General features: G+C 34.3%; 1 protein-coding gene and 1 pseudogene across 4 annotated transcripts; one reads left to right on the top strand and one right to left on the bottom strand.

The window, feature by feature from the left end:
* Positions 1-3,242: 3,242 nt before the first annotated feature.
* Positions 3,243-9,197, top strand: APO4 (APO RNA-binding protein (DUF794)). Of its 4 annotated transcripts, none has more exons than XR_015180278.1 (4): positions 3,243-3,545; positions 3,754-4,012; positions 4,871-5,713; positions 8,596-9,197. XR_015180278.1 is itself a non-coding variant. In XM_086449425.1 (3 exons), exons 2-3 carry the CDS (start codon positions 3,759-3,761, stop codon positions 5,589-5,591), a joined length of 975 nt encoding a protein of 324 aa, XP_086305551.1. In that variant the 5' UTR covers positions 3,243-3,545; positions 3,754-3,758; the 3' UTR covers positions 5,592-5,817. The 4 variants fall into 4 exon arrangements, 2 of the variants coding, with proteins under 2 accessions (XP_086305551.1, XP_086305566.1); XR_015180277.1 differs by having other exon boundaries at positions 8,585-9,197; XM_086449425.1 differs by lacking the exon at positions 8,596-9,197 and having other exon boundaries at positions 4,871-5,817.
* On the bottom strand, positions 8,287-11,549 carry LOC147411517 (ubiquitin domain-containing protein 7SL RNA1-like; annotated as a pseudogene).
* Between the last annotated feature and the right edge of the window lie 4,531 nt (positions 11,550-16,080).

The following is a 16,080-nucleotide window of genomic DNA, read 5'->3' as shown; positions in this document are numbered from 1 at the left end:
TGAGTTCAAACAGTTAGGACATTCAATCATGAGAAATGTAGGAGAGGAGGTCCAAGGACTATTTAGAAAAAAAAAAAAAAGTTTACTAAATGTCTTGCCAAGCAATAATTGAAAACTTAGCGATTATTTAGAAAGAAATCCTTTAGCGAGGTCCTCTAAGTAATTTTTTCAAATAAAGTTGATATCTTTGGACTGCAACATGAGTGGGTCAAACCTGAATTCACATTTCACATTTTAAGTAATTATCATCTTTTATTTACATTTGCTTATAATTTCATATATATGACTTTTGAAATATAACTTTAAGATAAATAAGTGTAGAGAGTCGTGACAACCTGAGTAATTTTTTCAAATAAAGTTGATATCTTTGGGTTGCAACATAGGTTGGTCAAACCCGAATTCACATTTCACATTTTCAATAATCGTCATCTTTTATTTACATTGCTTATAATTTCATATACGTGAATTTTGAAATATAACTTTAAGAAAAATAATTGTAGAGAGTCGTGATACCCCCCCCCCCCCCCCCGAATTCACATTTCACATTTTCAGTAATCGTCATCTTTTATTTACATTTGCTTATAATTTCATATACGTGAATTTTGAAATATAACTTTAAGAAAAATAATTGTAGAGAGTCGTGATAACCTGACCCCCCCCCCCCCCCCCCCCCAAGTGGCATACTCAAAATACTCTCTTGACATGACATGTGTTATACCCATAGATTTCCTCGAGATACACATACGTACATCTCCCATAATATATGTGCAATTGTATATCCCGAGGAACAAAGATTTATGGTTCTAGTACATGCCACACCAAGAGAGTATTTTGAGTCTGCCATGTGGGGGAGTAAAAAAATATTACTCAATCGTAAATTTAACCACTTCTCTTTATTTAAGCCATTGGCATTTCTAAATTACTTTGTATTAATGAGAAATGAACCAACCCAATCATTAATCCGAATTGGTCTGGGCTTGGGTTGACTATTTCATGCTCAACGACAGGTTGGGTGTAGGCATAAGTTGATGTTTGTCAAGTGCCGTTGAGCACTAATTGATCCCCCAACCTACCCATGTTTTAGCTAGGTGTCAATAGGTACCCATTTAATCGAAGCCAAATTGGAATCGAAAATGCTGATTTCAATCCCCCTTTTATTGAAACCTATCAGAGTTGAGTCAAAATGGAATTGAACTGATAAGAATCATAATTGTTAGATTCTATCCAATGGGTATTTGTGGGTACTTAGAATCAATTTATCTTGTCATTTCTTTCTATACTATAGATGATTTAAGGTGTTTTTTTATATTATAAAATGAATGTATGTTATATAAGTTTTCCAATTTTTTATATGAATTATGGATTAAAGTTTAAAATGAGTTATTTCTTCCAAAAATTTATTACTAAATTTTATTTTTGAAGAAAATCATTAACTTATATCTTTAGTATAACAAATTATAACTAAGATAAATTTTTGGTAGATAATATGTTAATTTTTTTAGAGGAAAAAAGTTTTATAATGATCTGAAATAGTTTTTTTTTTTTTTCATTCGATTCTTGAGAATTGAAACCAATGCGTACCTGTATTTTTTGGCAATTTTGGTTCCGATTCCATTTATTTTGGAATCAGAACAAAAAAATTATAATGATTATGATTTTAAGAGTCTTAGGGACCGAACCAGAACAGACCCATTGACACACCTAGTTGCAATCCTAATTGATAATGAGATCAAATTAATAGGTTGTCAATGGATTGAATCATATCTAAAATCCAATTAATTAAGATCTGGATTGAGTATTTAGGTTTGATCAGGATCTTATATCTTACAAGATTGGTTATGCATCATAAGACTATCAATGGATCAGATTAGACCCAAAATTTAATACGATAACTTCGGGTCTGGATCAATATTTTGAATTTCGATAAGGATCCGATTCAAGAAGGTTTCAATCCGATATCTTATTGAATTGAATCTGGATCAATCATGTCTTGATCCAATAAGGGCCTGGGCTGATAATATGCTAAAAAGTATATAAATTGCTTTATATATTTGTTGCGGTATATAAAGTTTATTTTTAGATTTTGTATATAAAATCGAGTTTGGTCCAATTCGAACCTGATCAAATTGTTAATAGATTAAATTTTAATTTTAATATTGAGTTTCAATAAAATCCTGATGTGATAACGATTTGATTTAATACTTATCGAATCAGTCCCAAATCCAATCCAATCCTTATCGGATTAGTGTCCAAGTCAACCCAATCTTATCCTGACCCCATTTATTAACAACCTTATTACATCAACCATTTACCGACCTAATAAAATATGAAAAAGTATATAAATTGAATTATATATTTTGTTCAAATATATGAAATTTATTTAGATTTGGAATAACAAATCAAAGTTGATCCCTATTCCCTACCAAAACTTCAGATCCGATTGTTTGTCATTCACTTAAGGGTGTGTCTATTTGCACACACCAAAATTGCACTTTACACCCACTTTCTTTTGATACCCACTTTAGCTTTAAAATAACTATCTACACACACTTATTAAATGTACTTTAACCTAAATTATTTATTTCATAGGTACATGACCATTTTTCTTCTTCTTCTTTTTTGTATCTAGAAAGGTTTCAATAAGGGTTTTATGCATTGATTTTACTTATTTTCCTTACCTCTAATACTTTCAATTGAGTCAAACTCATTTACATGAGAAAGTTTTGTTCGGTAAATACCTATTAAATATGTTTTGTAAGATTTAGTAGATACTTATTGACTCGACTTTGTAATGTTGGGTAGGTACTTATCGAATCTGTTTAGTAATATTTGGTAGGTATCTACCGAATGTGCTAAAACAAGTTCAATCTAAGTTTGTCGAACAAAATTGTTAAAAAAATTTCGATGGCTTCAATTCAAAATCATTATTTTAATAGGGGATTTTTCATCTTTCTTAGTGATTAAATGTTAAAACGTAAAAGAAATAAAATAACTTGAAAGAAAAAAATAATCCTAAAACTTGATTTCCATAGATTCAATCTCTCATAAAACTCAGAAGTAGTGGAAGAATAGAAATAAGAAGAAGAGGAATAGGAAGGAAAGAAGAGTAAGAAAAATGGGTGTGTTCAATAAGCAAAAATAAAAATGATAATTTGTTTTTTATTTAATTAATTATTATTATCACAAAAGTTACTTAAATCAGTTAAATGGTGCAATAAGCTACTTCGATGTGCGCAACGACAATTTTTTTAACTTTTTTTAGTTGGACTTGACATTCATTTCCTCTTGTAAAATAACAAAATATATCTTCGATCGTTATTGAGTTTTCTCATAAGCGACATAAGAACCAGAGGTCAGACGCAATTGAGAGAGGGGTTCAAGCGATTGGGAACAACAGAAAGGAGGATTAATGAATCAAGCCCGCAGAGGGGATTGAGAGAGGGGGCTTTGTTCAAAACCCTAATTTTAGTGACCCTCTTTTCAAACGATCGAACACAAAACTTTGTGTGTGAGAATCGTGAGCTTCTACCCAGAGAAATCGTTGGGTAAGCCCTTTCTTTAAATCAAAGATGAGAAGAAAATAAAAGCTAAAGCAAACGAAATTCCAATAGCAATGTGTCTTTGCATGTGGATCTGGTTCTATTTCTTGCACGGCAACTGTTTGACATAATATCTAAAAGACTACTACTTTTAAATTTCTTTGTTAGATTTCGGTTTTAACTTCAAAAGTACTGTTTTTTTGGGTTGGTGCAGTTCTCATGGCTTTCCGGCAGAAAATTTGGCATAATCTTTGGGAAGACTTCAATGGGTACCTCATGCATTCCCAACATTTTCATTCGAAGGTAGACTGGGGCAAGCTTCGGCCGATGATTCTCAAAAGAATACAGAAAAGGGCCAAGGACTACCCTGTGAAAAGCATGGTTCCAGTAGCCCAAGATGTCATTAGGGCCCGGGCTATTCTCTTTGAAGGTGTTTCTGCCCTCCTCAAATATATTCCAATCAAGGTCTGCAAGTAAGTTGGCACAACATTAGCCAGCTCTCTGGTAATTCAAATACGTATAATTCTGCTATTTGTGGCTCGTAAATTAATGTTTGATAAGTGATCGGGTAAACTGCTAATCATTAATGGTGAAAACAGGTTTTGAACCCAGATCATGGTATCAACACTCAGAGACTTTAATTAACATAGCTAGCTGACCCCTTCAGCAGACCTTAAAACTTGTCTTAGATGTCGTTGAACCCAAATCTTATTTGACTTGAGACCTGCTTTAGTGGTTAAGTGAGAAAATTAAGCTTCAAAGGGATTTAAAATCTCTTAATAGATGTAACAATGTGACAGTATCGTAGAATAGAAGTTCCTATATGGTGAGCTCACAACCAATTAATGCATGTGATACTAGGATCTAGAATGTGTTAAGACCTAAGAGTTCCATGTATTACTAATTTATTAGCTTACTCTTGCAAAAGCTGCATACAACATTCCAAATTGTTGGACAATAGCCAAGTTAGAGTTGGGAGACGGTTCAAAAAACTAGGAAGAACTTGCTTGGGGTTGGGATATATAACCTTCTTGCCTCATACTTTTAATCTTTAACAACATTTTGAGTATTCAATTTTTCCTAGAATTGATAAGATGTGTTCTAGACACTTAGAGAGTACTCAATTCGTACTTGGTTTTCCGGATCAAACCATGAAGATCCCTGACATTTCAACAACACTGTTTAACATATTTCATATGGTATAAAGTCTTTTATTTTGTCCATCTTTCTGAGTACAAGGAAAATATTCCTAGTGCTTCTTTATCTGTGCAAGGTTAAATTTTACAAAGAAAACAACCCATCCTTATTGTGACCATGAAACATCTTTACAGGTTTTGTCCTGAAGTATATATTGGCGAGAAGGCACATCTGATTCAGACTTGCCGTGGCTATAGATACCATGCCAAGAATCAGGTTCATGAATGGACTGATGGTAGCTTGAATGATATTCTTGTTACAGTTGAAGCCTTTCACCTCCACAACATGTTTCAAGACATCATCAAACATGATGAAAGATTTGATTTTGATCGTATACCTGCAGTGCTCGAGCTCTGCTGGCAAGCCGGGGCTAACATCTACGATGAAAATCTTCAGTCCAGTATCTGGAGATCAAAGATTAGTGGTGGTGGTTTTTCTGCCGAGTCTTTGTTGCCACATGAGCTGAAATCTTTGGCAAATGTAACTTTGGAGGCATGGGAGAGGCTGAGATCAGGTGTGCAGAGGTTGTTGCTGGTTTATCCAGCTAAGGTATGTAGATATTGTTCCGAAGTTCATGTGGGGCCATCTGGGCATAAGGCTCGGCTTTGTGGGGTATTCAAACGTGAAATTTGGCGAGGGACCCATATATGGGAGAAGGCGGAAGTGAATGATTTAGTACCAATGAAGGTTGTGTGGAGGCGGCGGCCTCATGACCCTGTAGTGCTCTTTGATAAGGGGCGGGACTTTTATGGGCGTGCTCCAGCAGTTGTGGAATTATGCAGTCAGGCTGGTGCAGTTGTTCCTGTCAAGTATTCGTCTATGATGAAGGTCCAAGGTTTAGCACCACCCACTTAAGCATTAAAGGAGCTCTCATGTTTTAGAGGCCTCTCACATTCTCCACCATTAAAATTGCATGGAGGTGGAGCTTTTCTGTGACAACTATGACTCTCCAGCTCAATTTGGTGGAGTGTTCTCTGGTATGTAAATTTTAACTTTAGATTTAATCATCATAAAAGAGGAAATCGAGTGTATTCTTTGATTTGCATCTATATCATTTTTTATTTAAAAAGGTTGGCCTCTATGACTAGAAATTTAACATGCTTTTGCTCCCTTGTTCCTTCCTTTTTAAAATTTTAATACTTGGATCTTAAAAATCTGTGGAATAAAACTAACACAAATGCACAAGTCATGAATTGAAGGAAACCTACCATGCTTCCACAAGTATGGGAGTTCCTGTACACTATTCCCATGTTGTGCAAGTGTAGCACATTGAGTGGTTCTCCACTGCACCATTCAATAGATCCGCCTCTCTTACCCTTATAGTCAACCCAGTGGAGCAACCACACTCATTCAATTCTATATACTTTATTTTTGGAGCAACCACGCCCATCCCAACAGTCATGTTGATGGAGAACTTCAACCTGTTGGTGAGGCTAGCATTTTCCTTTTAACAATTGTTGGTAAGTGTCCAAGTAGCTGATTTTAGATAATGATTTTCTAGTTTCTACTTATAGCCAAATCGAGCCCATTTATTGATGTCATTCCTAAACCACTTACTATGCATCAACCTTAAAAAGCTCAAATTAGTGTTGTTATTGGGGTGTTATAAGAAAAGGTTGGTACGCGTTGTAAGGAATTCAACTAGAAATTCCCAACCTGTGAGAAACAAGAAATAGAGAAAAACACACACGTTGAAAAGAAAACAATCACACGCACAAGACAGTATTTACGTGGTTCGGCAATTTGCCTACGTCCACGGAGTTGCAGAGATTTCACTATTTTCGAGAAGAATTACAAAGTGCGGCTCCAGTCTCAAAGACGACAACCAAAACCTTAAAAAACCCTAATCACAAAACGGGCCCAAAATTTTTTCCCGGGGCATTGCCCCCTGAGCCCCCAGGAGGCTTATCCATGAGTGCTTTGGCTTGGCCCTATCGGCCCAAGTGTCCACTCCATGGACTAAGCCTCAGAAAATATCCCATCAAAATACCACGCAAAAACATTATTCAGGTCGGGTCGGGTCGTCAACCGGATCAATATATAACTAGGCTCCACAAAGCCCACCACGCACTGTGCCGATAGAACTTCTTTTTAGGGTGGCGAAAAAACTCCAAACTCTGCTACAACAAGATTCAGTAATTTTGAGGTAAGTGTCCAGGTTTTAGTGAAAGTTAGAGATACATCATACACCTCTGTTTTCAAAACTGATGACATACCCCTTGACTTTGGTATTGCATGAGAGACTCACATAAGATCAATTCCTTCTTCAATCTTATGACACTAACTATTGATATTTTTCCCCAAACAGTTCATTGTCTTGGACCTCTTAAATAATTTGTTTTTCAGATTTTTAAATATATGGCAACTCTACATTTGTAACTTTACCTTTATTAAAAAGAAGTAATTTGTTATATGGTGCTTGACCAAATTTTAGAATGATATCCATACTAAAGGTTGCTTAACTATGCCGTTACATTTATTATAATTAATCAATGTGCTAATGTGCTGCGAAGGTTAAGGTTTTGAGGTTTTTGCTGCATACAGTTAATTCCTTTTACTTATCAAGAGATTTTAGTTATTAGTAGTCAAAAGTATGATTTTATTTTATGTTGTTTTGGATATAGATGATTTTGAAATATTAATAGATCTCAGGAAACTATTGTAATTGTTTTTTTTTTTTCTTTAATTGACAATGGATTTATGTCAACAATATGCACCATTCTGTCGGTATTCCGGTAAAGGTGTTTTATGATACATTAATGCCCTTAAAAAGATTTAAATTTTAATGAGTAAACATACAACCCATAAAATAATATATTCAACATCAATTTTTTTTTAAAAGTATTTATTTACATTAAGTTGATTTTACCTCCATTGCAACCATGCACTTTCTCATACCTATTAACAAGTAAAGGCATGTTTTAATTTCTTGTATGGTTAGATGGCAGAGAGGGGTTTCCTATCTATCTATTCTAATTCATTTGCGTGGTAGTGAAGATGATTCTTAAAATTTTTGTCCACAACATAGGTGCACATTTGCGATTTTAGTCAAATGAAGAGGGCATTTGCTTTGGGTTGTTAGATTTTGATTCCAATTATAGTTTTGAATTCTAAGAATCATAGTACGGAAACTGGTTTCTAGAGTCTCTTTTAGTGACATTGTTTCTAGAAACTAATTAACCTAGAATTAAAATCTTATTTTGTTGCTTATATTTCTCATTTTAACTGATTTCTGTTTCTGATTATGGGATGATCGCTAATACAATACGAACTACAGGATTCTCGAATATGAACCAAATGCCACCCAAATGTCCCAACCAGTACTGGTCCTCAAAAATTTAAAAATAAGAGATGTATTTGCTTTATTTCATCAAATTAGAACATACATTGTTAGTTAGGTGCTACAGGTTTTTTTTTTTTTTTATTCTTTTTCTCTCATAAAGATCCTTTATTTATTATTCCATGTTTTCAAGCGGCGTGATAATCACACACAATCAAACACGCTAGTTTCCTATAGTAAATGGCAGCATGAAACGAAAAAAGAAACATCTTACGAAGATTGTCTGGTTATAAACCCAGGGATGATTTCTATAACATCACCAAACTTGATTTGTTGCCATTCAAAGGACTTTTCCTCATCCATCACTTATTTCTCGTGGATTAAATGGTATCCATCCTCGGGACATGGAAGTGGAAACTGATTTTCTTGATTCAAAATTTGAAGCTCCATCCTCAATTCTCCCACCTTATCTGAAATATTCACCTCAACATGTCTCATATCAGTTTTAGTTGACAAAATAATTGTCATTCTCTGTAAATCATCAATATAATCATTAACATCTATTCAGGGCCTTCACAGTCGAGTTTGCGATCAGGTTCATCAACATAATCTATTTCAGGGCTTTTGGGGATTTCAGGGTAGAGTTTGGGATCATATTCCAGATTGAGTAAACTATGAGCCTGTTGGGACATTTCAATGTTTGACGGGGAGAACTTGGGTAGTATTTCAATGCTTGCTTGGTTGGGACCTGGTAATTCAACAGTTCAGGTGTGATCAGGATTTCAATGTAATCTCTGGGGTAGAGATTATAGAAATCAACCAAATTATCATCCAACATGATCTTACCGTTGTGGATTTTAGGGTTTGTACAGAAATGAGGATTCCTAGGAAGTTTTGAATTCTCTCTTGCACATTCAGTATTGTAGAGAAGTGCCGCACTTCCATGATGAATTCTGTTTCTGTAGAGCTTTTAATAAATGTCACCTCCATGATGTTTAATTCCTAGTTTTGAACCAAAATGAAATTGGACTTTAGTTCTTGTAGTATGATTAATCATGCCTAAGTGTAGGGACTTAATGAAAATGTGTTTTTGGCTTATTCAACGCTAAATCTGTGATATTGATGCATATTTCTGATATGATATTGGTGCCAGAGATATTCTAAAACAACTCATAATAGAATAATGATGAATGCACACGGTTGGGCACACGACTGATGTGGTAAGGGCACAAAACCGCACATCTTTTTCCTGTGTATCACGATGAAAAAGATCTATGGTCCTGTGCCCTTGCCACATCAGCCGCGTACCTAACTGCATACCAAAACCGCATGCATTCATCACAACTCATCATAAACAGGAGGAACTATGATCCACTCCAAATGTGTTTTTGGTCAATTGAATGCTAAATTTGTGACATTGACGCAGATTTCTTATGATATGGATAGGGATGCAACTTTGGTTTGGTTTGAGGTCAAATTGGAACTGAACCAACATGGGTTGGTTTCAGAAAATGAGAACTAGAACCAAACCAAATTCCATTGAATCCAAACCAAACAAGCCCAAACCGAATTCAAATCGGTTTGGTATGATTCGGTTCTACGGGTGCCAATATTTTATAAATTATAATTAATATTTTTTAATAAAAAAATAAATATATATTGAACATAAAATTTTATACAATAAATTACTAATCAATTCATAAAGAGTAATTAATTTATACATAAAAAATCACTAATCTATGTCTTTAACTCCTAAAATAATTTATAATAATTATTATACACATATTTGTTTATTGCATAGGAGTCCAATTCTAAACAAGTTTCATTTGAGAATCAAACCAAATTGACCGGTTCTCCATTTTTGTAATTTGGATTCGAACTGCAATTTGTTCCAAATCACTCCAAAGCTATCAGTTTGGTTCGGTTCTCGGTTTGAAATTGGATTCTTATTGAAACCCAAATCCTTGATCCTGATCCAAAGCTATCAATTGAAATGGATCAGATTCATGATCTGATCCATTGGTAGCCCAAATCCAATGGTTAGTATCTCTTTGCCTATTAAAAAAATTTACGAAATTTTGAATTTTGAATTTTTTTGTTTTGTTTGTTTTGAGAATGTTGTGACAAGGGATGTGACGCTTCTGACACCCGCAATCTTCTAAAATGATTAGTTGTTATATATGGGACAATTAGGAGCCCAAAATAAAGGCCCTACTTAGATTTGTTGCTGTCTTCTTAACAAAGGCATTACAATCCAAAATCAGTAAGATTTCCATAAATTGCCAGAAAAAAGCAGGAATAAGCCGCTTCTCAACTATAACATGTTTCCAAAAACATGCGCCTTATTATCAAACAAAATCTAATTGATTTGGGATCAGGTACAAAAGAATGTGTAATCAAATGGATCCCATAATCTAAGATGTATAAATTCATAAATGATTGAGACATATTTGCTTTAATTCATTAACTTATAATAGACAACTTATTTGAACACTTAACTTTACTAACATTGAGCAATAGTCACAGCTAAAAACATATTTTCTACAGGAAAACAACACCACAAATAAGGAAGAAAACATAAGAAAAATATTCTACCGATTATCTCGATAGGAATCCAGGGGTGATCTCTATAGTATCACCTTTATTGCCACACGACAGATTGATCCTTATTCATCGCATCATCATTGTAGACGAAACAATACTCATCAATTGGCATCGGAAAATTCTGGTTTTGGTTCAACCTTTGGAGCTTTAATAAAATTCTCCACGAGATACTCCTCAGGTTCAAAGTGAATTTCGGGGTACTCCTCAGGTTCAGATTTAATCTGGATTTTTGCACTGGATGCTTGCACAGCTTCAGCGGTTATCTTCGAGTTTTCAGATTCAGGAGCAACTTGGAGTTCAATACGAGACCCTTGTAGGACTTCGTAGAACTCAGTGTCACGTTCATCAAGCATGATCTGGCCGTTGAAGATTAGGGTTTGTCTTGAGATGGGGATTCCTTCATACTTCAAAATATACTTTTTCAACTCTAAAACTGTAGAGAAGAACCACACTTCAATGGTGAATTCCCTCCCAGTAGAGCTTTCAAAAAATGTTACATCCATCTCAAATTTGGCAAAAGTGATTTAATAAATATTAATTATGATATCTGATTAAGAGTTTCTAGATAGAAAATAATGAAATTGGAAATTTTCTAATAAGGAAATTATGATTTAAAATTAATCTTTAACAAATTTGAAGAGTGCCTCGTCCGACAGTACAAAGCAATTAACCGCGTAATATATAAAACTCTCTAAGTGAAAACAAGAAGCAGAGATGAACTTATCGGGTTGATTTGAATCAAGACACGAGCATTTCTTGTTGTTCTTAAGGTGAGATTTCCTCCCGCACTATTTGAAATGATGTTGTTAGGATGTAGCGATCACTTCTCAGGATTCAACGATCACTTTTTTTCTTCTAACCAAGAAAAAATTGAGAAAGAGAAATAAGAAAGAGGGTTTTTGGAAAGTTACTGTATTTTTTTGGTATGAGTATAGGGAGGAAAGAAGGATTTTATAGACCTTGGTGGCCAACGGCTACTTAATGAGAAGGCGACACGTTTCCCCCATCACGTCACAAGGAATGTAACCGTTCAACGGTCACAAATTGGGGGTATTTTAGTAATAATTATTTTGCACTTGATGGAATTCAAATTGACGGATATAAATAAAAGATCATAAAGTTTAGACTAATGATAATTTGACGCTCTTTATTCAAACGTTCCCTGACCTAACAGTTATAGAACCATAAATTTTTTCCTTGTATATCCCAAAGCAACGGATCTACGATTCTGTGATGGGAGCATACAAAGAGCGTCAGATTATCAAGATTTTAAAATTTAGTTGAACTTTTATTCGAAAAGATATTTCTTGTTACATAAAAGCAACACGTAGACACACCATGATCATATTCTATGACCCAAACCAAATCTTGACATAGTGAATGGGTATAGCATTATCATAATCCATTTTATCACCCTGGTTTTCCCTAAGGCTTGTAGAGTTGGCATTTAAGAATTGCCGGAGTTCTTTCCTTATGAAATATGGGATAAAAATTAATAGAAAAATGCTGAAATGACCTCAGGTTGGAACCTCACATCGTACGTCTTGACGTTAAGGTGTATGGGAACCATAGATGTTTTTCATTGAGATATGAGCGAAGAAGCATCTATGATTCCTATCCACTTTGATCATTTCAAAAAGTGTGATATGAGGTTCCAGCTTGAGGTGGTTCCAGCACGACTCAAATTATAATTAAAAGATTGACAAAAAATAATGTTTTAGGAGGCATCTTTGGGTATTATTTTCATTCGACTAATGATTTTTGAATTCAGCCTGACAGCCGGATTAAAAAAATAAGCTACGCGGCAATGAAATATTTTAAAGAGATTTACCCAGCACACCCATTTTTATTAAAAAACTCTGTTGAGAACTCGAAGAGAACCATACTTTATCATGTTTGTTATCCAGCAAACCTAACTTCATCAAATTTATTACTCAGCCAGTCTTGTAGCAGTCATAAAATTTAAAATGATGTTAATTTGTTACTTAACATACTTTGGAGTGCATCCTAACCACATCAATTTGTGGCATCCAAAAACATGATCTGATCCCACAGGGTTATAATAGAAAAAAATTCTAAGACCAGTGAATTTTTTGAAAAAAAAGAGTTAATTTTCACCACTGAATTTTAGTTTTCAATTTTGGAGTTCAATAGCGATATATTTTCAACACATTCGATCAAGATCAAAGGGATTGATTTGAGATTTTTCATGAAATCTAGGAAACTCTGGTGTTGGATTGCCATTTTGATAATATATGTAAGCTCAATGATCCTTAGTGAGATTTGAAATCTTAGTAAATTAGTCATGATAGGCTCGTTCGTAACGTAAGGCTTGCTCAGGTAACAAGTTTTTGTAATAAAATTGCAACACATAGGTCTGCCGGTAAATCTCTCTATTTTCAATCCTATAACGTCTAGCGATAAAAAGACCAATTGGATTTTCCCAATTGAAGGCCCCGCAGCCTATGCAAGGTGGTATGAGTGGGTCCACTTTACGTGAAAATTTTCCCTAGCATTTTTTACAAATTAAATATAAAAGGAGTATAGTAAAGAAGAAAGAGTCGTGATAATCTGATGTTCCCACGTGACATACTCAATTGACTCCTCGGACGTGGGGTGTGCACAAACAAAAAACTTCCTTTCATTGGGAGACACAACCCACATATTTGTGGGGATGTACAGTTGTGAATCCCGAGGTATAACAGTCTATGATTTTGGCACATCACACTCCAAGGGAGTCGATTGAATATGTCCTGTGGGGAAGTCATATTATCACCACTCAAGAAGAAATTAAGAAGATACAAAGCGTCATAGGTCGAGAAAACCTACCATAAGTAATTTGGGAACTGTAGCTATTTTATATTGTTGAGGTGTGTGCCACACCATCAAGATGATTATATCTAACCATTTAAATTTAAAAGTTTGTCCACTGTTCATTTTCAAATACTTGATTAGGGGATTTTTTTTTCTTCAAATCTAATCTAATCTAAACCGTCGAGATGATAATGTTGGTGCTTTTGTTAAATGCGATGTGCCATGAATTGTAGAACAAGAGCTACAAAGAAAATGGACTATAGAAGATCCGCTCCCAAGTAATTTAGATAACTATCAGATCGAAATTATGACCATACGACATTTAAAAATAAGATGTTCAAAGAAAATTCATCAGTAATCCTTGAGAGAGGACCGATGGATGGAATGTTGGGATTTAAAAATTATAAAATCTATTTTGATTAAATAACTTTTTGGATGTGGGACGTGGAAAGATATCATGAAGATCATTCGTTTTTCAATTCGAGAATTAAATTCAAAGTGGGGCAAGGTAACCGGATAAGATTTTGGGAAGATATTTGGTGTGGAAACCATCCACTTATGGAGGTATTTCCGACTTTGTACTCCATATCCTCAAAAAAAGGGTCTCCAATCACATCATTCAGACAATCCATAGATGGAGAATGGGCATAGGACCTTGGGTTGTGGAGAGATCTCGACAATTGGAAACTTGAAGATGTAGTAAGATTAGTTGATGCAGTTTCGCACTTAGAATTTCGTTCGAGAAGGGAAGATGAGAGAGTGTGGATGGCAAGTAAAGATAGAAGGTTTTCGGTACGCTCGTTTTATCACTCCTTATGCGATAATGAAGATATTTCTTTTCCTCACGTTTCAATTTGGGGTCCTAGAGTTCTAAGTAAAGTTGTGTTCTTTACATGGACGATGTCCTTAAGAAGAATTCAAATGGTGGATTTTTTTATGCAACGTGGTTTGTGTGGGACGAGTTGTTGTATGCTATGTATGGATAATGGAGAGTCATTGGATCATTTTCTTCTTCATTGTAAGTTTGTGTATGGTATATGGGTGCATTTTTTGAATTTGTATGGAATTACTTCCTGTCTTCCTCAAATAGTAAAGGATTTCTTTACTTGCTAGTCTTCAATCGAGCACTCTTTTGGTGGCGCAAAAAGACTACTGTGGAGTATTACACATTTGCAATCTATTGGGGGGTGTGGCTTGAGAGGAATAGGTTGTAGATACCCCATTTTTACATCCGCCTGACTTGGCGATCCATCACCCGGTCGCTGTGGATTCCTAATGATGAACGCTAAAGAACTCGAAAGCTTGAGAGAAGCATCCTTTTATTTCCCTTTTGTTTTCTAATTCTATTCCTTTCTTTCTCCTTGCCACGCGACATAGAATTACGCATGCTTAGGATCGCTATATTTTCTACTCGACTTAGCAGGTACGTACGCTTAGATTCACTACACAGTTTGATAACTTAGAGACCTCGCTACGCTAGGAAAATACAACATTGAAACTGAAAAATAATAACTTTGGGACCAAAAGAAACTTCACGTCAAAATTCACCAAAATAGACAAAAATCGATAAAATGACAAAAATACCCCTCATGAATTTCGGACCTTCGAAAAATCTCGAAAGTACCTCCATTGCATTTAAAATATGATTTTGAGTCTAACGAGATCCAAATCGATGAAATCGAAGAAATTTATAAAAAAATCACAAAATGACCGAAATGCCCCTCGATGTTCGACTCTTAGAAACCTCAATGCTTAGGAAAACACAATTAAAAAATTAAAAAGATTTCAAGAAAAAAATTAAAATCAAATTTACAATTAAATAAAAAATTTCAAATTGAAAATAACCATTAAACTAAAATAAGAATTTAATCGACAATTTAAAATCTATGATCAATTTAAATTCAAATTCAAATTAAAAATTAAATCAAAAATAAATTTTAAAATCAAGTTAAAGGCTAATTAATAAATCCTAATTAAAAGCAAAACCCAACTAAAGCCGATCAACGAATTAAAAAAAAATCCAATAAAATTAAACAATACAATTCAAATTAAAAATTACACAATTAAACTTAAAATTAAACAATTCAAATTAAAAATTAAAAATTAAAAATAAAATCAAATGGCCAATTAACAATTAAAACTCATACCAAAAATTAAAATCAAATTAAATTTTTTTAACCAAACTCAAAATAAAAACTAATAAAACTCAAAATTAAAAACTAATCAACCGATGAAATAAAATTTGAAATTGGCCAACTATGACTCGACAACAAGGAGTTACCAATAAGGTGAGTAGTGTAAGATCGCTACTCTCATTCTCCCAACAGAAATGAGGAAAGTGAGAGAACGTGTAAATAAAAAATAAAAACAAATCTATCAAAATAGAAACTCAGTTTCTATTTAAAGGGTTGGACGATTTTACGAGGTTTGGGGGGTTGATCACTGTTCTCTCTCTATCCCTTCTACTCATTCTCAAGCTTTGCAACAGCCCCCCATCTCCCTCTTCTCTCCCTCATGTCCTCTTGGACAACAACCAAAAGGAACAAAAGAAGAAAAAAAAAAGAAAAAACAGTAAAAAGAACTTTTTCTTCTCCAACTACGTGCTTCTCTTCTCCAGTTCTCTTTCTGATTCATGTTCGTATGAAG

This window comes from Akebia trifoliata, chromosome 1 (genome assembly GCF_017979445.1).
Source record: "Akebia trifoliata isolate Shusen 1 chromosome 1, ASM1797944v1, whole genome shotgun sequence".
In the NCBI taxonomy this organism is placed as follows: domain Eukaryota; kingdom Viridiplantae; phylum Streptophyta; class Magnoliopsida; order Ranunculales; family Lardizabalaceae; genus Akebia; species Akebia trifoliata.
The sequence above is the reverse complement of the archived record's forward strand: the minus strand, read 5'-3'. Positions and strand labels throughout refer to the sequence as shown.